Source organism: Nyctereutes procyonoides, unplaced genomic scaffold (assembly GCF_905146905.1).
Source record: "Nyctereutes procyonoides isolate TBG_1078 unplaced genomic scaffold, NYPRO_anot_genome, whole genome shotgun sequence".
Taxonomy (NCBI): domain Eukaryota; kingdom Metazoa; phylum Chordata; class Mammalia; order Carnivora; family Canidae; genus Nyctereutes; species Nyctereutes procyonoides.
This window is the reverse complement of record NW_026575128.1, coordinates 15486013-15508255: the sequence shown is the minus strand read 5'-3', so window position 1 is coordinate 15508255 and position 22243 is coordinate 15486013. Positions and strand designations below refer to the sequence as shown.

At 41.7% G+C, this 22243-nt stretch overlaps 1 protein-coding gene across 3 annotated transcripts in view; it reads right to left on the bottom strand.

Annotated features, from left to right (window-relative positions):
- The window catches only part of EIF2B3 (eukaryotic translation initiation factor 2B subunit gamma), a 143053-nt gene that overhangs the window by 26885 nt on the left and 93925 nt on the right, over positions 1 to 22243 (bottom strand). For 2 of the 3 annotated variants that reach the window (XM_055342097.1, XM_055342096.1), the window contains 5 exons: positions 21275 to 21364; positions 9016 to 9143; positions 7328 to 7518; positions 5196 to 5273; positions 4121 to 4269 (listed from right to left, as the gene is read on the bottom strand). In XM_055342097.1, coding sequence (XP_055198072.1) covers positions 4121 to 4269; positions 5196 to 5273; positions 7328 to 7518; positions 9016 to 9143; positions 21275 to 21364 — 636 coding nt within the window. The remainder of the gene's footprint in view (positions 1 to 4120; positions 4270 to 5195; positions 5274 to 7327; positions 7519 to 9015; positions 9144 to 21274; positions 21365 to 22243) is intronic. The other variant, XM_055342098.1, reaches the window with a different exon arrangement.

Here is a 22243-nt window from a genome sequence, read left to right as displayed (position 1 = left end):
TTTTCCATGGTCACACTTAACATTTTGCTGGTATAGAATTTTAGGTTTTTTTTTTTTTAATTTTAAAGATTTTATTTATTTGAGAATAAATAAAAAATTAATAAAAATTTATTAAAAATTCATAAAAAATTTATCTCGTGCACACATGCACGAGAGTATGAGTGGTGGGGAAGGGCAGAGGGAGAGGGGCAAGTAGACTTTCTGCTGAGCAGAGACCCCGATGTGGGGCTCGATGTGGGGCTCAATCTCAGGACCCTGAGATCATGACCTGAACTGAAGGTAGATGTCTGACTGAGCTACCCAGGTATCCCTAGAATTCTAGGTTGAAATTAGTTTTCCTTCACTTTTTTTTTTTTAAAGATTTTATTTTTATTCATGACACACAGAGAGAGAGAAAGAGAGAGAGAGAAGAGAGAGACAGGCAGAGGGAGAAGCAAGCTCCATGCAGGGAGCCCGACACAGGACTCAATCCCAGGTCTCCAGGATCACACCCTGGGATGAAGGCGGCACTAAACCGCTGGGCCACCAGGGCTGCCCTTTCCTTCACTTTTGAAGGCATTTTCTACTATCTTCTAGTTTCCATTGTTGCTACTGATAAGTCCAAAACAAAGCTACTTGGTTCCTTTTTTTTTTTTTAAAGATTTTATTTATTTATCCATGAGAGACATGGGGCGGGGGGGGGGGAGGGGGGGAGAGGCGGGGAGAAACAGAGACAGAGAGAGACAGAGAGACAGAGACATAGGCAGAGGGAGAAGCAGGCTCCATGCAGGGAGCCTGATGATGTGGGACTTGGCTGAAAAAGGCAGATGCTCAACCGCTGAGCCACCCAGGCGTCCCAGCCATTTGGTTCCTGATTGGTTGTATAGGATGCTTAACTAGCTGTGCTACCCAGCTATTATTCTTTCTTCTTTCTTTTCTTTTCTTCTTTTCTTTCTCCTTCCTTCCTTCCTTCCTTCCTTCCTTCCTTCCTTCCTTCCTTCCTTCCTTCCTTTCTTTCTTTCTTTCTTTCTTTCTTTCTTTCTTTCTTTCTTTCTTTCTTTCTTTCTTCTTTCTTCCCTCCCTCCCTCCCTCCTTTTTCTTTGTTTCTTTCTTTCTTTTTTTTTTTTTAAGATTTTATTTATTTGAGAGAGAGAGCAAGAGAGCATAAGCAGGGAGAGCAGTAGAGGGAGAAGGAGAAGCAGGCTCCCTGTTGAGCAGGGAGCCTGATGTGGAGCTCGATCCCAGGACCCTGGGATCATGACCTGAGCTGAAGGCAGAGGCTTAACCAACTGAGCCGCCCAGGCGCCCCCCATTTTATTTTGTCTTTGTTAGTTTGTAGCATGTTTTTTTCTCCAGTGTTCCGAAATTTAATGATGTAGGTTTATTTTTACCCATTGTACTGGGCACTTAGTAGGCTTTTTCATTCTGTAAATTCTTCTCTCTCAGTTGTGAGACATTTTCCTATATTTATTTCTGAAATAATTTCTAACTCTGATTTCTGAACTGTGTTTTTTTTTTTTTGTTTTTTGTTTTTTGTTTTTTTTAACAGAACTCCTATTCAGATGTTAAATACCCTGAACTGGTCCTCTCATCTTCTTATCTTTTCTATGTTCCATCTCTTTATCTCTCTGCTCAACTTTCTGGGAAATGTGACATTTATCTTCCAATTCTTTTATTGTAATTTTCCTTTTATAATCATGGTTTTAATTTTCTAGAGTTCTTCTTTTGTTCTTTGAAATAATAGATTGTTTGAAAGTATTTTTCTCTCCCTAAAGAGTGTCTGTTTCTTCTAAGTTGCTTTTTTCTGTTTAATTTGTGGATCTTTCATGACAGGCTTTCTTTAGATCTCTGGTAATCTTTGATTATCTCTTCATCTTTAGAGAAGGATTCAGGACGCCTGCGTGGCTCTTAAGTGTCTGCCTTCCGCCCAGGGTGTGATCCTGGAGTCCAGGGATCGAGTCCCACATCGAGCTCCCTGTGAGGGAGCCTGCTTCTCCCTCTGCCTATGTCTCTACCTCTCTCTCTGTGTCTCTCATGAATGAATGAATGAATGAATGAATGATAAATAAATAAATAAATAAATAAATAAATAAATAAATAAATAAATAAAATCTTTTAAAAAAAAAGAAAAGGAGGGATCCCTGGGTGGCGCAGTGGTTTGGCGTCTGCCTTTGGCCCAGGGCGCGATCCTGGAGACCCAGGATCGAGTCCCACGTCGGGCTCCCAGTGCATGGAGCCTGCTTCTCCCTCTGCCTGTGTCTCTGCCTCTCTCTCTCTCTCTATCATAAATAAATAAAAATTAAAAAAAAAAAAAAAGAAAAGGATTTTAAAAAAGCTGATTGGAAGCTCTAAGCACATGAATAGAACTGTCATCCATAATTTTTCACTGCAGGGTGATTTGACTGGGCTGTTAGAAATTTCTGATGTAAATAAATTTAGGTTTTTCTTCTTGGGCTAGTCAGAATGTCCAGAGAGGATTCTTCCAAACTCCTGACTGAAGGCTTTAGGCCTGGTTGTCAGGGTTTGGGAGTCAAGTTGGGAAGCAGGCTTGGGGGAGAACAGATCTTAGTGACCAATATCCCTATGGTCTCCAACTTTATTATTATTATTTTTTTAAGATTTTATTCATTTACTTGAGAGAGATTCAGAGACAAAGCATGAGCAATGGGGAGGAGGCAGAGGGAGATGGAGAAGCAGACTCCCTGCCAAGCTGGGAGCTCAACATGGGGCTCAATCCCAAGATCCTGGGATCATGACCCACACTGAAGGCAGACCCTTAACCAACTGAGCCACCCAGGCACCCCACTTTCCTGGTTTTTAATTATGGTACTTACTCCGTCAATCCTGTCTACTGTCTTCCATAAGTCTTTCTAAAAGAGCAAAGATTTAACCTTTAGCTATGTCCCTATGTAGCTTCTCTCTCCAAAATGCTTCCCCCAATCCCTCACTGGCAGCTAGGAGACGTAGTTCAGCTTTCACTGAAATTGTAGTCTTCCCCATCCTTCTATCAGTTCTGGACAGAGAAATTGACAGATATCAGGACTAGAATCAAGGTTTTAGAATCTGCTCTTTCAGGCTGATCCATCCAGTCTGGTGTTCTCCAAAATTTGTTTTATAGATCTGCTTCAGATCTCTAGGAAGGACAAATGCCCCTTCCCTGCTGTACGGCAAACAACTGTGCTTTAACAGTTTTAAATACTGAGTTTCTTTTTTTTTCTTTTAGATTTTATTTATTTATTAGAGAGAGAGAGAGAGAGAGAGAGAGAGAGAGAGAGAGAGGGAGAGAGAGAGAGAAAGAGAGAGAGAGAGAGAGAGAGAAAGGCAGAGACATAGGCAAGAGGAGAAGCAGGCTACCTGCTGGGAGCCTGATACAGGACTCAATCCCAGGACCCCCAGGGATCACAGCCTGAGCCAAAGGCAAACACTCAACCACTGAGCCACCCAGGTACCCCATAAATACTGAGTTTCTGCATAAGAATTTATCTTAACAAAGAGTTTCCTTTCTAAAAAGTCTGAAGACCATTTCTTTGGTAATATTCTTCCACTCTTCCACTACCTATGGTTGCATTTTATACAGGAAAAACCTGAGGTCCATGCAGAGGAATGATCTTACTAAATATCATTTAAGTTCTTCTTACTCCTAGGTCAGGCTATTCATAAACCAAGATTTTAGGATACTCCAGATACTCCATAACTTGAAACAAAGAATCATTCCCTTAAAAAAATTGCATGTGGCTTAAATGACCACATCTCCTAGCCCTCTGCCTTCTTCAGGGCAGCTTTGGGACACTGAGATAAGGGAGGGTGACCCTTGGACATTGGTACAGTGTCATTCCAGCACTGCCAGTGGCGCACTACTTTGGCCATCCCATCAAGCAGCATATAGAAGCAAGAGAAAGTAGCTTCTCTCAGGACCACAACTGGGATAAATGTGAGAAAGTTGCTAGAAATGCTTTCAGAGACCATTTCTCAATGGAGCCAAAACCAAGGCCTTACAAAAGGCCTAGGCACTCTTCTTTCCTTCACCTTTTTCCTTTTCTTCTCCTCCTCAAGCTGAGCCCTTTCCTAGGCTGGACTGGCCCCTAAAACCTCCTGGGGATGCCAGGGACCTTGCCTCAAGCAGATACAAGGGAAAACATACCCTTCCTCCACGGTGACTGAGTTCATGAGAAGGCAACTGGTGATAGTCACTCTATCTCTTATGACACAGGATGAACCAACGACTGAATGCTTAATGGATGACTTCTCTCCAACCTGTGTATCTGGCCCAATGAGGCTGTCAACTCCAATCTGCAAAAGGCAAATATAAAACCTTGTCCATTCATCTCAACCAACTGCAAACCAACCCCTCAGATCCCTTGAGTTGGGAGTCTATGCTATCTCTTCCCAGAGATACTTTAGCAGAGCTCCCTCTGCATGTCTCAGGGCCACAAGGTCACATAATACCTCTGAGATCAACTCAGACTTACACACTCATGCATTTGTGTATATAGATGCGCTTTTTTTTTTTTTTGTTAAAGATTTTATTTATTTATTCATGAGAGACACAGAGAGGCAGAGACACAGGCAGAGGGAGAAGCAGGCTCCATGCAGGGAGTCTGACGTGGGACTCGATCTCAGGACTCCAGGACCACGGCCCGGGCCGAAAGCAGGAGCTAAACTGCTGAGCCACCCAGATATCCCCTAGATGTGCTCTTTTAAAGAGAGTGCTCAAATCAGGGTAAGAAGAGGGACAGAGATGGAAAGCTGTCCGTGTCTGAGTCCCAAGACCATAATGGACCTTCCTTACTGAATTTTTTTTTAAAGATTTTATTTATTTATTCATGAGACACATACACACACACACACACACACACACACACAGAGAGAGAGAGAGAGAGAGAGAGAGAGAGAGAGAGGCAGAGACAGAAGCAGGCTCCATGCAGGGAGCCCGACGTGGGACTCGATCTCAGGTCTCCAGGATCACACCCTGGATTGAAGGCGGCGCTAAACCGCTGAGCCACCAGGGCTGCCCTCCTTACTGAATTTGTGTACTTGGGGTCAGCACCTGTCCAGGTAGTCTTCTTGAGTGTCTGGGCTAGAAGATGGTATTTTATAATCAGAACCCAGTTGGGATTTTCTGAGGACTAATGAGTTTCAGAGCCTGAGAATCCCAATCCATCTTCAAGGACGCACCAGAGATTGTTCCATAATGCCCTGCCCAAGCTAGCACTTACCAGGTGTTTGTTGACAATCTGGGCTGATGAATGAATCAGTGATTCTTCTGGACAAAGAACAGACAGCAATTTGGGCACCTTGAGGAAAGATTTGATCACTAAAGTTAAGACTAGAAAACAACTGAAAGCGTCTTCGGTAGAACTCAATGCTCAGTTAGAGGTATAGGGAGTTTTGAGCCACAGCTTTCCTGTTTGGGTGGGGCAGAGCAGGAGGCTGCTACATTTCTCCTAGGACAAGGACTGAATATGCAGCAAATTCTAGATGGTCTTATCCTTAGTTTCCTAGCTGAGAAATCTCCTCCCTGAAAGTAATGCCATGTCCCTCAACTGGGAGGCACTGAGAGAAGCCTTCAAGATACTCAGCAGCACTTGGCAGAGGCCTATTGAGGGCAAGGAGCATTCTGAGTCCTGGCCATAATCATCCCAGGTTCCTGCTCCCCTCTTAGACCACTGTGGCCATGCATAAAGGGAAGGTAGGAGTAATGTTAGACAAATTCCACAAGCAGGACAATTCCTGAGAAGGCATCTATGTTCTTCACCAGCCAAAACATTGAAGGTGTTCAAACTATACTTTCTCCAGTATGAGAAAACTGAAAAGGCTATAGATGTGGAGAATTTTAGCTCTGGACTCATTAGGAAGACACAGGTAGTATGCTTCTCTGTCATTCTCTAGCATGGACAGAATGCTAGTTAGAGCACTATGTGTGGTGGCTGAGGGACATCTTGCCAGGACTGGCTATGCTGGCAAGTGTGAAGGCTAATCCCTCAGCCCCTATCCCTGGGATCTCCTTCCTCTATTATACTTCAACCAAGGCCATTTGGGCCTCTGTGCTGCACAGCACCTGCTGGTACTTCAGAGGACACTTCTTCAGCCTCAGTCCCCAGGCTCCATGGACCTGCTTTCAGACCAGGCTGACGTACTGAATGAGAACTGAAAAGTCAAATTAAGGCAGGTTTCTAATAACTCTGACTCTAACCTGGGGATAACTTTACTGAAGACTGCCCTGGATTACATGTGGGACTAGTTACGATTTCTCATAAACTCCCTGGCTTGGATTCTCTTGGATCTCTAACCAATTGAGGGTGAAGCCAGCTTGAGTTCTGGGGCAGGGCTATACCCATCATATAGCACAGGTCTTCAAGATTTCTGAGCCAGGTTTTCTTCAGGAACTACATTCCAATTCCGGTTTTCAAGAATATCTTTTATCACTCTACTTGACCTCCTCTTGTCTCCCCCACCCCCAAGTTTATACCTGTACTGACAGTTTTCAGAGGTCTACCATAAACCGTATCAACAGCTAATCTTTTCATCCTCTCACCAATGTTGTCCTTGTATGCATCCCCAGCATAGTTCCCTCAGGCACCTAACCCTTCCTCCTCTCATCTCAACCCCTTACTGCTGTTTCCTTTTCATGGTCTCCTCTCATCATCCCTCCCTCCTAAAACTTCCTCCTGTGCCTGCTACACAATGAAGAGCTCCCTTACATCCTCAGTTCCTTCACTGTCTCCTCACTCCATCCCCTTTCAACTAAAACTTGGCCTATCTTTTAGAGCACTGTTTCTCCTTCAATAGAAGCTGCCCATTCTCCATATCTCACAAACCTCATGGTTAAAGGGAGAGGTTAGCACTCTAATGCTGTTTCCAGATACTTCCCTCTCATACACTTCCCTCTCATAGACATTCCTTCTTTGAGGCTCTGCCATCTGACTACTCTATACTCTGTTCCTTTGCCTTCTTAGGAAAGCCTCCTCCCTGTGCTTATGTTTACTTCACCAGAGTAATGATCACATAGTATTTATTGGCTTGTTTATGAAGTACTGCAGATATCCTCATGCCCAGCAGAACTGGAGAAAGCTGCTGAACCCAGACGCCAAAAGTTAGCCTTCCTGGGGATCTTAGCCCTTCTTTGTAACCACTGAGGCTCTACCTCTATGGATTAGGCCCACAGCTTCTCTTTTCCTGTACCTGGGTACCCCAATGGTATCACCTGACATGCCAGGTCTTGCTCAACCTTGGGAAAGAGGGATACTGAACAAGTCACTGGGTATTTAATGAAGAAATAAGACAAAAGGCTCAGTCTGTTTCTGGAACAGGAGCTCCCCTGATTTCTCTTCTAAATCCATCCTCTTACCTGTCTGTTTGCTTCCATGTAGAGTCCTAGGGTGCTTACTCGAGAGCAGAGCCCCTCTTTCATGATATGGACATAGCAGCGCACCTGTGATTTGGACAAGTCTTCCCATCTTTCTCCTCGACAGACATTCCAGCAGGCATCGTAAGGAGCAAAGGTCAGTGCATTGTCTTCTTTTATAAAACTGAAAATATCTTCAGAATAAAGAGAGGAAATAGAGACTCAGTCACATTTTCAAAGAGGATAGAGCTCACACTTTTCTCCTTGGAACTTATTCATGCAGCATGGACCCTGGGGAAATCCCATTAAAACCTTAAAGACTGGGGATCCCTGGGTGGCGCAGCGGTTTGACGCCTGCCTTTGGCCCAGGGCGCGATCCTGGAGACCCGGGATCGAATCCCACGTCAGGCTCCCGGTGCATGGAGCCTGCTTCTCCCTCTGCCTAGGTCTCTGCCCGCCCCCCCTCTCTGTATGACTATCATAAAAAAAATAAAAATAAAAATAAAATAAAACCTTAAAGACTAAGTGAAATTAAAAGAGGTAATGTGCTTTCCTGAACATCTGAAATACTGTATGATACAAAAATGCCTAAAAACTGGCAGCCCCGGTGGCACAGCGGTTTGGTACTGCCTGCGGCCCGGGGTGTGATCCTGGAGACCTGGGATCGAGTCCTGGATTGGGCTCCCTGTGTGGAGCCTGCTTCTCTCTCTGCCTGTGTCTCTGCCTCTCTCTCTCTCTCTCTCTCTGTCTCTATGAATAAATAAATAAATCTTAAAAAAAAATGCCTAAAAGCAAGTTTGACCAATAATCAAGTACTAGTAGAGAAAATAAAATAGAGAACCCTTGTAAATCATGACATAACATAAGCAAGGGTGCAGGCTTTAGTGACCAGCCATGTTAGCTATGTGCTGCTAGCCTCTAATACCATATCTAGTAGTTGTGCTATGTTAGAAATAGTATAGGACTTGGAGCCAGAGTTATCTGGGCTCCAGTTTTTCAATTCTTAAAACAACCATGTGAGATCTTTTATTGTATGATAAGAAAATGGGCTCAGGGAACTGAGTAACCTGCCTCAGGTCACAGAGCTAATAAGAGGCAGAGTCAGATTTCAAATTGAGGTCTGTCTGATGCCAAGTCCTGATATCTTAACCATCATGCTACACTCTCTCCATTTATTCATTTGATAAATTTTCTTTTGGAACACCTACTATGAGCCCAGGACTGGCCAGGGACTAGGCAGAGATATGAGAGCAAACAAGACTGACTGTGCCCCTACATCCTGGAAAGGAGACAGTCTGGTTGGCCTCTGGTTGAACTGTAATAGTATACTCCTTCACCTTTCTTCTCTTGATAGAAGAGGCTGACTTGAGTCAGGAGTGGAGCTGCCTGGAGCCCAGAGAACAGGGGAACTGAGAAGTAGGGGGCAGAGATTACTCACAACAGTCTAGTGAGGAACTCGGCCAAACCAGAGCTACGAACCAGAGAAAGGACTTGAGGCATGATTAGCCCAAAGAGCACAGTGACCGAATCAGCCTGAGCAAGCCTACCCAGAGCTCAGGGGATGGTGTCAACTACCCTGTCTTGCCTGGTGGCTAGATAAGAAGTTGGTGCCTTGGGACACGCATCTTGGCTAGCTACTCTTTCCAAAGGTGCTGCTACCCCTACCTTACTGCAGCAGCCCAAGCACTGACCTAAGGACTTCAGCTCCTTTTTCTTTAGGTCCTCTTCTTTTTCTTCTTGTCCTTGTTGTGAGGAAGCTGAGGAGAACTGTTTTCTTATCAAGTATGGAATCAGTTCACTCCGGATGGAAGTGATTGACCTAGGAAGAAAGAGTGGTCAAATATGAGAAATCTGACTGGATGCTATGGGATCAAAAACTCTGTGCATCCAAGGAGAAGCCAAATTCCTTCCTGTCATGCCACCTTAGGACTGACAGAGATCAAAAGTAGCCTGGATCTGGTAATTCTGGAGAAGTGGAGGATCTAAGTTCTCTATTAGCTTCAGGCTGGAGGTGGGAGGGTAGTGCACTAAATCTAAGAATTTATGCAGAAAATAGTCTTTTATAAGATCTAATTTACATGGTGTATGTGTGTACGTGTTTATATGTATAAGTGTATTTTAACATGGTGCCTTAATTTTTAACCAGTAATAAACTATTTGAAAGAAGAATGTTCCAGTCTTGAAGAAAGTTGTTTATTTCTCTTTACTTTTCAAAGATTTATCTATTTATTTTAGAGATAGAGAAGAGAGAGGAGGGACAGAGACAGACAGAATCTCAAGTAGACTCCCTTCTGAGCTCAGAGCCCAATGCGGGGCTCAATCCCATGACCCTGAGATCACGACCTGAGTTGAAACCAAGAGTAGGACGCTCAACTGACTGAAACACCTAGGTGCCTCGAAAAAAAAAATTTTAAAAATTGTTTAAAAATATTAAAAACTTTTCTCCATAAAGGACTTGCTTATCTTGTTAGATTAATCCTAAGTATTTTACTCTTTTTAAACAATTATTTTCTTCTTGTTGGTTTGTAGAAATTTAATTTACTCTGTATTTTAATCTTCTAGCCAATTGCCTCACTAAACAATTTTACTAATTCTTTTTTTTGTTTTGTTTTTTAATTCTAATAATTTATTTGTACATTCTGACAATCATACCAACTATGAAAACAACAGTTTTTTTCTTCCTTTCTAATCCCTGTAACAGGGAAGAAGGGACCCAATTTTTAACACAGTGAGTATGCTTTTGAAATAAAGCATAGAAGACTGAGAGACCATGATTTTTAGTTTTCTCTCTCAAGCTGTGACCTTATCAGAATTTTAAATCACTAATTAATTTATTTAGGATTTAACAAGCATCTATTAATATGCCAGTTACTATGCTAAGCCTTGGAAATATACTGTTTTCAATTTGAAAGAATTCATAATCCAGTGGACAGTAGCCTGATCCAGGATTTAAGGAAGAAGGTAGAAGAGGAGTCTGATCAGGTGGGCAAGGGAGCCAAATCATAGAAGCCTTCTGTGGAAGTCTCTAGTCTGGACTGAGAAGCTAGTGGTGACTTTTAAGAAGGAAAGTGACACGATCAGTTTTATTTCTTCATAAGAGAACTATGGTAGCACTGGAAATAGGCCTGATACAAGGAGGATGAAGACAGGGAGACCAGTTACAAGACTCTGAAAGAGGAGATACTGTGGCCTGAGAGAGAGGGGTTAATGTATAAGCAGCCCTATAAACCCGACTGCTGCTGCAAACTTCACGCCCCCTCCCCCATCCCCATTCAAAGAAGCTCTGCAGGCTGACAGGGGACCACACAGATGGAGTGTTGATAGGAAGGCAAGACAGAGGCAGAAGCTGAGGAGGGTAAGTAAAATTATGAACCCTGGAGCTACACAGTTCATGGTTTTTGTCATTTTTAAAGGATCAAGTCAGACATCTTTGAAAAATTCTGTGTAAGCTGGAAGCTCTTGTATTGAATTTCAATGTGATTTTTCTCCTGATCCTTTGATGGAGATTAAAAATTTCCATATGAATACAAAGAATGAAACAACACTTACTCTTAGCTCTTTTTCTCCCCTTTTAATGCACCAAACCAGTGTGGGCAGCAAATGTTCCTTGGCCCCCTCTGGTGGAAAACAAGTCAGTTCCCTTTGAAGAAATGACAAAGCATGGACAGCTGGGGGATTTCAGAGCCATGATATTTACATTATGGGCCAAAAAGAACCGTCACTGCAAGAAGCAAGCAAACAAGCCTTGGCACACAGCCCCTTAGGGCAGAGCTCTTTAAGGACATCAACAGTGATTTAAAGAGAGGATATGAAGCAGTCCTGCCAGGTCCCACCTGCCTCTGCTGGCACTCAGCATCAGGCTAGTTCCCATAATGCAGTGAGCTCAGAAGCATTACAGAGGACATTACTCTTCCTGCTTCCTACTCAAAGCAGAGGCAGCTCAATGCTATGCCAAGAAGTGGGATAGGCCACTGTGAACCTCTGTGAATGTCCTGACCTTGGGGCTGAAGATAAGCAGCTGGACCTACTGCCCTCGGCCTGGGCAACCTCACATTTCCCCTTCCTTCTTCTACACAAGCCTTCCCAGAAACACCTGCCTCATCTCATGACTTACAAGCTTCCAAGAAATAAGAAATTACAAAGGAGAACAATAGATTTTGACTATTAATTATAAACAAACAAACAACTCCATCAAATTAAAAACAGAAACTGTTACAAATAAGACAAAAGATTAATATCCTAAATAAATATGTGTTCAAAAATATTTTTATTTTATTTTATTTTTATTTTTTATTTATTTTATGATAGTCACACAGAGAGAGAGAGAGAGAGGCAGAGACACAGGCAGAGGGAGAAGCAGGGAGAAGCAGGCTCCATGCACCGGGAGCCTGATGTGGGATTCGATCCCGGGTCTCCAGGATCGCGCCCTGGGCCAAAGGCAGGCGCCAAACCGCTGCGCCACCCAGGGATCCCCAAAAAATATTTTTAAAGAAATAAAAATGAAAAGATACAATTTCTCCCCCAAACAAATTAGCAGATTAAAAAACTTTTTTTGGGGGGGGATTACCTGGGTGGCTCAGTTGATTAAGTGTCTGCCTTCAGCCCAGGTCATGATCCTGGGGTCCTGGAATCAAGCCCCACGTGGGGTTCTCTACTCAGTGGGGAGCCTGCTTTTTCCTCTCCACCTGTCAGTCCTCCTGCTTGTGATCTCTCAAATAAATAAAATCTTAAAAAATGATTAAAATTTTTTAAGATTTTATTTATTCATGAGACACACACACACACACACAGAGAGAAAGAGAGAGAGAGAGAGAGAGAGAGAGAGAGAGAGAGAGAGAGAGGCAGAGACACAGGCAGAGGGAGAAGCCGGCTCCATGGAGGGAGCCCGATGCGGGACTTGATCCCGGGGCCTCCAGGATCACACCCTGGGCCAGAGGCAGCTCCAAACTGCTGAGCCACCGGGGCTGCCCTGATTTAAAAAATTTTTTAAAAGATTTTATTTATTTATTTGAGAGAGTGAAGGGGTAACCTTGGGGTGGGGGGTGGGGCTGCAGAAAGGAACAGAGTGGGAAGGAGAGGGAGGAGCAGACTGCGCTGAGCCTGGAGCCCGATGCAGGACTCAATTCCAGGACCCTGAGATCAAAACCAAGAGTCGGAGCTCAATAGACTAAGCCACCCAGGCGCCCCTCAAATTAACAGATTTAAAATAATTCTCATTACTGCTAAGGATGCCTTAAGACAGTGACTCATACAATGGGAGCCAGAGTATAAATTGGTAAAGTCTTTTCTGAAAAGTAACTGGCGGGGATCCCTGGGTGGCGCAGCGGTTTGGCGCTTGCCTTTGGCCCAGGGCGCAATCCTGGAGACCTGGGATCGAATCCCACGTCAGGCTCCCGGTGCATGGAGCCTCCTTCTCCCTCTGCCTGTGTCTCTGCCTCTCTTTCTCTCTCTCTCTGTGACTATCATAAATAAAAAAAAAAAAATTGAAAAGTAACTGGCAATACATGGAAAAGGTGCTCAAGATACTCATATTATTTCACCCTCGAATTCTATTTCTTTTTTTTTTAAAGATTTATTTGAGAGAGAGAGAGAGAGAGAATAAGAGAGCACGGTGAGCAGCAGAGGGAGAAGCAGACTCCCCACTGAGCAGATAGCCTGATGTGGGGCTGGATCCCAGGACCCTGGGATTACAACCTGAGCCCAAGGCAGATGCTTAACCAACTGAGCCCTCCTGGTGCTCCTGTAATTCTATTTCTATAAACCTATCAAAGGAAAATCCATTATGCTCAATAAATATTTGCTGAATAAATGAATGAAATAATCAGATTATAAAAAGGCTCTTTGAGGGGTGCCTGGGTGGCACAGTTGCTTGAGTATCTGACTCTTGGTTTTTGGCTCAGGTTGTGATCTCTGGATTGTGGGATTGAAATTTATGTCGGCTCCGTGCTCGGCATGGAGTCTGCTTGGGATTCTTTCTTTTTCTCCCTGTCCCTCCTACTTGTACTCTCTCTCTCTCTCTCAAGTAAATAAAAAAAAAAAAAAAAAAAAAAAGCGGTGTGTGTGTGTGTGTGTGTGTGTGTGTGTGCGCGCGCCGCGCCTGAGTGGCTCAGTAGTTGAGCATCTGCCTTTGGCTCATGGCGTGATCCCAGGATCCTGGAATTGAGTCCTAGATCAGGCTCCCTGCATGGAGCCTGCTTCTCCCTCTGCCTATGTCTCTGCCTCTCTCTCTCTGTCTTTCGTGAATAAATAAATAAAATCTTTAAGGAAAAAAAGAAGGATCTTTGGGAAAATAAAAGGTATTTCTCTTAATGTTATTTATAAAAATTGAGAACCAAATATTCAACAATGGGAGAATAGTAATATATCTATGTAATAGAATATCATATAGGCATAACTCTGTAAAGAATAGTTTAATGACATAGGAAAATACTCGTGAAATAGTACTGAAAAAAGAAAATGAAATGCTCATGAAATAATACTGAATAAAGAAAAAACTATTTTTATAGCATGATTTCTTTTTTTTTATAGCATTTCAAGTGTGTATGTATATATATAAAAATCAGTTATCCTACAGTAGATTTATGGGTAATATTTTATTTTTATATTTTTTTAATTTTCCAAATTCCACAGTAATTAGTCATTCCTTATTTCTTCTTCCCTTACTTTCTATGGCATTACTCTCTTGATCTGTTCCTATTTCTGATACCTCTCTCTCTGTTTCCCCTAAAATATTGGGTGTTGCAAAAAGAAAAATTGGTATTTTTCTTTTTGCCTATGATTTCCCTCATGCTATTTATCTCCCTGAGAGAGATCATAACTTCGTGGCTTCTTTGTGCTGCTCATTCTCAAATGTGGACCCATAGCCAAGACCTCTCTCCTTTTCTTTAGTCTTAAATTCCACCTGTTGAATGGACCCCATCCTTTAGATGACCCACAGATACTTTAAACTCCATGTCTAAAACTGAACCCATCATTTCCCCAAACCTCCCCTCACCAACACTGGTTATCTTGCTTAGTGATATGAAGACTCATTTGGTCACCCAAGCAAGAAATCTAGTAATCACCTGACTTTTCTTTCTTCCTCCACTTTTTACATAACCATTCACCAAATATTCTTGATTTTTATGCCCTAAATCTCTTTCAAAAACTGTCAACTTCTCTCCATCTACTGTTACCACTTAGCCTCATCTGCTTGGATTCCTTCAACTGCTTTTAATTGGTCTTCCTCCCTCCAGTCTTACCTCTTGAAATCTGTCCTTCATATTGTAGACAGAATACTCTTTCTAAAGTATAATCTGATCACGTCTCTTCTTCCTTCTATCCACCCCCTTATATTATGGTTTTTCTAAAGTACAAATCTGATCTTATCTCTTTAAATTTAATGCTCAGGATAGTGGTTACTTTTGTGTGTTGTGGGGGATAGTTACTGTCTGGTATGTAGCATGAGGAGAGCTCCTGGGAATCTGGTAATGTTCTATTTCTTGATGAGAATAGTAGTTACAAGGGTGTGTTCACTTTGTGAAAATTTACTGAGCTGTAAGACTGCTCCCAGATATCATTTCTCCTTGGAAGCCTTACATAACACTTCTAGGCTTCTGAACTCTCAAAACAAAGACAACTATATACTGTTTTTAAATCCATATCATTTTTGAGTGTTATGCCAGGAAATTAACAGAGATCATTTCAAATTCTTATAACAATCCTCATGGTAGATATTATTGTCCATATTTTATAAATGAGGTAATTAGGGCTTAGAAAGATTAATTATCTTTAAGGTTAATACAGCTTTTATAATTGGCAGAGCTGAAACTTTCTCCATATCTATTCCAAAGCCCATGACTTTTCACTATACCACAAGAACCCTATTTACTGCAACCATAGTAGTTTCCATAGGATTTATAATTTTTTGCTTATTGTCTCTATAAATAGATATGTAGAAGTGCTAAATAAATATTTGACTAAATGAATGAGTGAATGTGTGAAAGACAGAATGTCATCCTTCTAGGCCAAACAGCTGGCAATAATTTCTTTTTTTCTTCTTTTTTTTTTAAATTTTATTTATTTATTCATGAGAGACACACAGAGAGAGAGAGAGAGAGAGGCAGAGACACAGGCAGAGGGAGAAGCAGGCTCCATGCAGGGAGCCTGATGTAGTAAGACTTAATCCCAGGTCTCCAGGAACAGACAGACCCTGGGCTGAAGGCGGCGCTAAACCGCTGAGCCACCCGGGCTGCCCCAATAATTTCTCTTTCTGATTTAGACATATAAAGTACAGCTTTTCTGATTTGGAATTGTAATGAACTCTAAATATGTTTCTCTATTATTAATATCACTACTATTAAAAAATCCAACATTTGAAAAAATATGATTATCAGTTCTGAAATCTGCTATTTTTAGCATTTTGCCTTGGTCTCTCTGATCAGGTCCTCCTTGTGGCTATAAGCTTCCAGGGAAGGCCTAAAAATGATGCCTGTGGCAAAGGGAAAAATTTGGCTACTTTTGCATTATGGCTTTTCTCTTTGTAAGCAAATCATAAGAGCAAATCCTCTAAATGTTTTCCACTTCAAGTCAGTCCTTCAAAATACTAGTTAGGAAAGAGGTAGTACAGGAAACCTATTTTTATAGGGCCTGGAACTCAAGTCTGCAGAGCAGAACATTAAAGGCTTGGGTTTTCTTGCCTTTTCCCTCAGCTCTCACAGCAGAGCTGTAATTGGGAGGATAAGGCGATTGCTGAGTTAACTCTATACTTTGTTTTCAGGCTTTTAACCCCCACCCCCTTTAAAGTAAATAGACATAATATGTAATAGTAAACAAGAAATTATTTTAAATTAAAAGGTACTGGAACACCTGGGTGGCTCAGGGAGTGATCCTGGGGTCCTGGGATCAAGTCCTGTATCAGGTTCCCCTGCAGGGAGCCTGTTTCTCCCTCGGCCTATGTCTCTGCCTCTCTCTCTGTTTCTCTCATGAATAAATAAATAAAATCTTTAAAAAAAATTAAAAGCTACTGACTTTAAAGCTAGGTATTTGGCATACAGTATTTTGTGATACCATTTTCCTTTTTAACAAAAATACCAAGGGACGTCTGGGTGGCTCAGCAATTGGGAGCGTGCCTTCCGCCCAGGGAGTGATCCTGGAGTCCCAGGATCCAGTCCCACGTCGGGCTCCCTGCTTGGAGCCTGCTTCTCTCTCTGCCTGTGTCTCTGCCTCTTTCTCTGTGTCTCTCATGAATAAATAAAATCTTAAAAAAAATACTGAAAACTGCTATGAGAATAAATTTTAGTGCTTATAGCTTGAGAAAGAAAAACATGTTCACATTCACAGGCTGGAGAGAATGGGTAGGCTTATGTCAATCTAATAAGCACTCTATGAATGTATTTGGGTATTTATTAAATGTCTATTGCTTTTAGTTTTTTAAAAAAGTTATGGTAAGTCCAACTCATTAAAAAATTTTTTTTAAATAATTTTTTTTGAAATGTAATGTATGGGCACCCTGGGTGGTGCAGCGATTTGGTGCTGCCTGCAGCCCAGGGAGTAATCCCGGGGTCCTGGGATCGGGTCTCACATCGGGCTCCCTGTGAGGAGCCTGCTTCTCCCTCTGCCTGTGTCTCCGCCTCTCTTTCTCTCTGTCTCTCATGAATAAATAAATAAAATCTTAAAAAAAAAAAAAATGAGGGCAGTCCGGGTGGCTCAGTGGTTTAGCGCCGCTTTCAGCCCAGGGCATGATCTTGGAGACCCAGGATTGAGTCCCACGTCAGGCTCCCTGCATGGAGCCTGCTTCTCCCTCTGCCTGTGTCTCTGCCTCTCTCTCTGTGTCTCTCATGAATAAATAAAATAAAATCTAAAAAAAAAAGATGAATAAATGAAATGTAATGTATATTTAATAAAAACACATCTATTCCAAAGGTACAGTTTGATGAATTCTGTCAACTGTATCCCACTGTAACCACTACCCCGAATCAAGATATGGAGTGTTTTCATCAACCTCCACCAATTCCCTTATTTTTCTATTATCCTACTCTACTATACTCTAATACTACTTTCCACATTTTATTGTAATAATTTATTTAACCTGTCCCCCTCTCCCTAAACAGTGAGTAACCTGAAGCAGAAGCTTCATGTTTTTATCTTCACCTAGCAACACAGTGCCTGACACACAGTAGGTGATCAACTGAAAGTTAATTTGAGTTCCTACTGTGCACCAATTACTTCTATTTAAAATTTTTTTAAATTTAAATTTTATTTTTTTAAGTAGGCTCCCACACCAAGTATGGAGCCCAATGTGGGGCTTGAAGTCATGACCCTGAGATTAAGACCTGAGCTGAGATTAAGAGTTGTACCTTTAACTAACTGAGCCACCCAGGTGCCCCTGCTCTCAGCTCTTTACAAGTATTTTCCACAACAACCGTCTGGGTCAGGTATTATTATTCTTAATTTTCAGATGAGAAAAGTAAGGACCAGAAAGTAGACACTCATCTAAGGTCACACAGCTCAGTTATTAAACATCTCTTGTCAAAGAGAGTGCAGGTTTCTGTCTCCACAGCTTTCCCTATAGCTTTTCTACTTGGTCAACTATAGAAATCCTCATCTCTTCTTCTACTGATGTATCACATTATTTCTGCTGTCTGAATGATCAGCACATCTCTTCTAATCCCATATACTGAATGTGTTAGCAATTCAGGTAGGTAGCTAATCTCAAAAGATTTGGGGTAGAAGATATTAACATGTAAATGACTAAAACAACACCCCCCCCCCAAACACAGGGCAGACTAAGTTGACTTTCATAGGTCAAAGACAGAAGATTGCTAAAGTGTCCTTTCTTAATGTGGTGTCTACCAGGTTTACTTCTTCCCTTCCATCCTTAAAGGAGTCATCATTTCATAACCAGGTAATTATAAACGCCTCCTACTTACCTTGAAGGAGTCTCCTTCCCATCCAGCATGGTCTATGTTCCCCTGCCAGGTTGTACCACTGCTTATTCCAAAAAGGACTATTCTGTTTGAAGATCTGTATCTCCCTGTTAAGCTTTCAAAGCCTTCTACATGCTGCTCCTACCAACTATTCAAACCTATCTCCCAAAACTTTGAGACAAGACCTCCACTATTGTAGCCAGGAACAAAGACTCTCTCTTGATTATCATTCTAATGTGTCCTGTACAAAGGTACACTTTATACTTTCCCCAACACGTTGAAGTTTATTACTTTTCAATATAATGCCTTTAATCCCAAAGACTCAACAGCTGAAGGGTAGATGGAGGGGAGAATGAAGAGACAGGGGTCTTTTTAACAGATCTTGAGATGTGGAGGTAGTTTGAGCTGAGGCTCTAATCATTCTCTATTGTAGCAGGCTCTGGGAAAGTTCCATTTGGCAGAGCTTCTGGCCAGGAGCCACAGAATCGCCAAATTAAAAGGCTTGTCCTCAAGGCACATATCACAGCACTATACTTGCCAGGTGTGGGAAGAACTAACTGGTAGCCAAATGAGTTTCAAAGAAGCTACAGCAGCCAGGATAAAGCTAGCTTTGGTGTAAAACTGCATATCCAGACACTGAAAGCTAAAATTCCATTTGGTTGTATTAAGGAATACTGTTAGTTAGTTAATTAATAAATTTTTATAATTTAAAATTTTAATTTTAAATAAAAAATAAATATTTTATTTTATAAAAAATAAAATAATTTTATTAATTAATAAATTTTAATAAATTTTAAATAAATAAATATTTATTTATTTAAAAATAAATTTATTTTTAAAGGTATGATAATGGTATTGAGATACTTGTTTTTGTTTTTGTTTTTAATTTTTATTTATTTATGATAGTCACAGAGAGAGAGAGAGAGACAGAGACATAGGCAGAGGGAGAAGCAGGGTCCATGTACCGGGAGCCCGACGTGGGACTCGATCCCGGGTCTCCAGGATCGCGCCCTGAGCCAAAGGCAGGCGCTAAACCGCTGCGCCACCCAGGGATCCCGAGGTATTTGTTTAAAAGATAAAAAGATTGTTTATATTTTATAGATATGTACTCAGATATTTACAGATAATAACAATTGAAATAATCACAGATGAAATTATACCATAATGACTTGCTTTAAAATAATCTGGCATGACAGTGGAGAGATGGGTGGTGGCACATATAAGACAAGATTGGCTAGGAACTGGTAATTGCTGCAGCTGTGTAAAGGATACAGGGGAATTCATTACATTACTTTCCCTACTTTTATATTTGTGTGAAGTTTTCCATAGTAAAGAGTAAAACAAAAATAATTTATTGGGACACCTGGGTGGCTCAGCAGTTCAGCGTCTATCTTTGGCCCAGGACGTGATCCTGGGATCCGGGATCAAGTCCCACATTGGGCTCCTGGTAGGGAGCCTGCTTCTTCCTCTGCCTGTGTCTCTGCCTCTCTCTCTGCATCTTTCACGAATAAATAAATAAAATCTTGAAAACAAACAAAAACCCCAAACAAACAAACAAAATAATAATTTCTACCACTGTTCCATACTCTCTCAACACATCACAGTGCCTACTTCACAGGGCTTTGTTTTCACTTGAGAATAAAAAACCTTAAAGACCAAGAGTTAACTTCATTTTTGGAATAAAGATAGCCCAGGTTGGTGACTGGAAAACAGGTCCTGAATTAATGTCTAATCTTGGCAGTAAGTTTTCTCATTATGTAAAAAACAAAGTCTCTGCAATCTATCCTGGAGCTTAGGCTGCAAATTTCCTAAGGGCAAGGCCTATGTCTGCTTATTTACCGCTGATTCCACAGTTGACCTAGCACAATGCCTGCCTCATAACAGATGCTTAATAAATATTTGTTGCTTGAATGATAAAACAATAATAAGCCAGAGGGGAACAGGGCAACAGTGTGCTAGGGTGGGGAAACAGAGAAACAACAATCCCTGGGAAAATTTTCTAGGAGTCTAAATGATTTATTTTATTTTTTATTTATTAATTTTTATTTACTTACTTATTTATCTATTTATTTATTTAAATGATTTCTTTTACTATTGGTTCTACATGGGTCTTCCTGGGCAGGTTTAGTAACAGGTATTGTCAGGGATGAGAGTTAGGATGCTACAAGAAATAGACTGCCCATAGAGGAACAGTTCCTCTTTCCCTTAATATTCCTGTATATATCCAAGTCTATCAGCCAAGGGCATGCTAGCATTTAAACTCAGGTTCTCAGACTCTCTTCCTCAGCTGGTCTGAGGGAACTTGCTGCTGTGGTACCAGCCTACTTGCTTTCCAGTGCATCAGTGTTATTCAAGGCAGAAACTTATCCAGCAGCCATCAAGGGAGATGAGCTGCTCCTCTACTTAACCATACAGTTATGAAATCTTTTCCTACCTGTTCCTCTGGATTCTAACTGCATTTACTGTAAAAACAAACAAACAAACAAACAAACAAACAAACAAAAAAAACCCTTGAGATTAACACCTCAGAGGAGGTTTTTTTCCTTTGGAAACTAAAGTCCTGTGATCTGCCAGACACAGTCTGCAGAAAGTATTTAAAGGCCCACAATTCTGTTCTTGAAGCAGTCAGAAAAACTACCAATTTTTGTCTCTTTGCATTCATCAAAGTTCACTTAGTGAGGTGGACTTTTCCAAAATTGGAGGGAAACTTTTTTCCCCCTCTTCCTGGGTAAGTCTCTGAACCTTTGCTAAGAGGGCCCACCTATAGGGGAGGGACACCTGCTTGGAGATGAATTAGCACTTGAGTTAGTGAGCTCAACCTTGCAGAAGAAGAGTCTGGAATTGTGCAGAGAGAGGTATTGTAGGTTACTATTAGTTTTACAAAAATATTTTGTTGGTTTAACAAAATTTCATTTTTAAAACAAAGGCGAGAATCAACCTATTTATATAAACCAGTTATCTAACATTCAAGGTTTAAAACCTTAACTAAGAACCAAGGTAGTTTAAACACTGTTGAGTTTGATTCTATCTCTCTCTTTCTTACTTATTTTCCATTAGAAAGTCCACAACGTATTTTTTCAAGCAGTAGAGATGGGCGTCCACAAGGCCTGTGTGGAAATGTATTCTTGGGTGCCTGCAAAAACAATAAGAGAGAAGGGGCTCAAAATCAAGTAACATGGGTTCTATCATATTATTAGGTAGTAGGCATTAAAAAGTTTTTAAGGGGGCGGCCCCGGTGGCGCAGCGGTTTGGTGCCACCTGCAGCCCAGGGTGTGATCCTGGGGACCCTGGATCGAGTCCCACGTCAGGTTGTCTGCATGATGCCTGCTTCTCCCTCTGCCTGTGTCCTGCTTCTTCCTCTGCCTGTGTCTCTGCCTCTCTCTATGTGTCTCTATGAATGAATAAATAAAATCTTTAAAAAAAAAAAGTTTATAAGGGTTAAAGCCATGTTGCTCACTGGTCTTCTACTCTGGGGAGACCAAAATGGTGGATAATAGTTCTGATCCTACCACAGAAAAAAAGTTCTGCTATCTCACACTTAATGAGGCCTTTAGGTGAACCATCAAATCAATGACATGTCACATTCTTTTATTCTTTTATTTTTATTTTTATTTTTTTATTTATGATAGTCACAGAGAGAGCGAAAGAGAGAGAGAGAGAGAGAGAGGGAGGCAGAGACACAGGCAGAGGGAGAAGCAGGCTCCATGCACCGAGAGCCCGACGTGGGACTCGATCCCGGGCCTCCAGGATCGCGCCCTGGGCCAAAGGCAGTCGCCAAACCGCTGCGCCACCCAGGGATCCCCACATTCTTTTATTCTATCACAAACTCCTATTCACACTTTTTTTTTTAAGATTTTATTTATTTATTCATGAGAGACACAGATAGAGAGAGAGGCAGAGACACAGACAGAGGAGAAGCAGGCTCCATGCAGGGAACCCGATGTGAGACTTGATCCCGGACTCCAGGATCATGCCCTGGGCCAAAGGCAGATGCCAAACCACTGAGCCACCC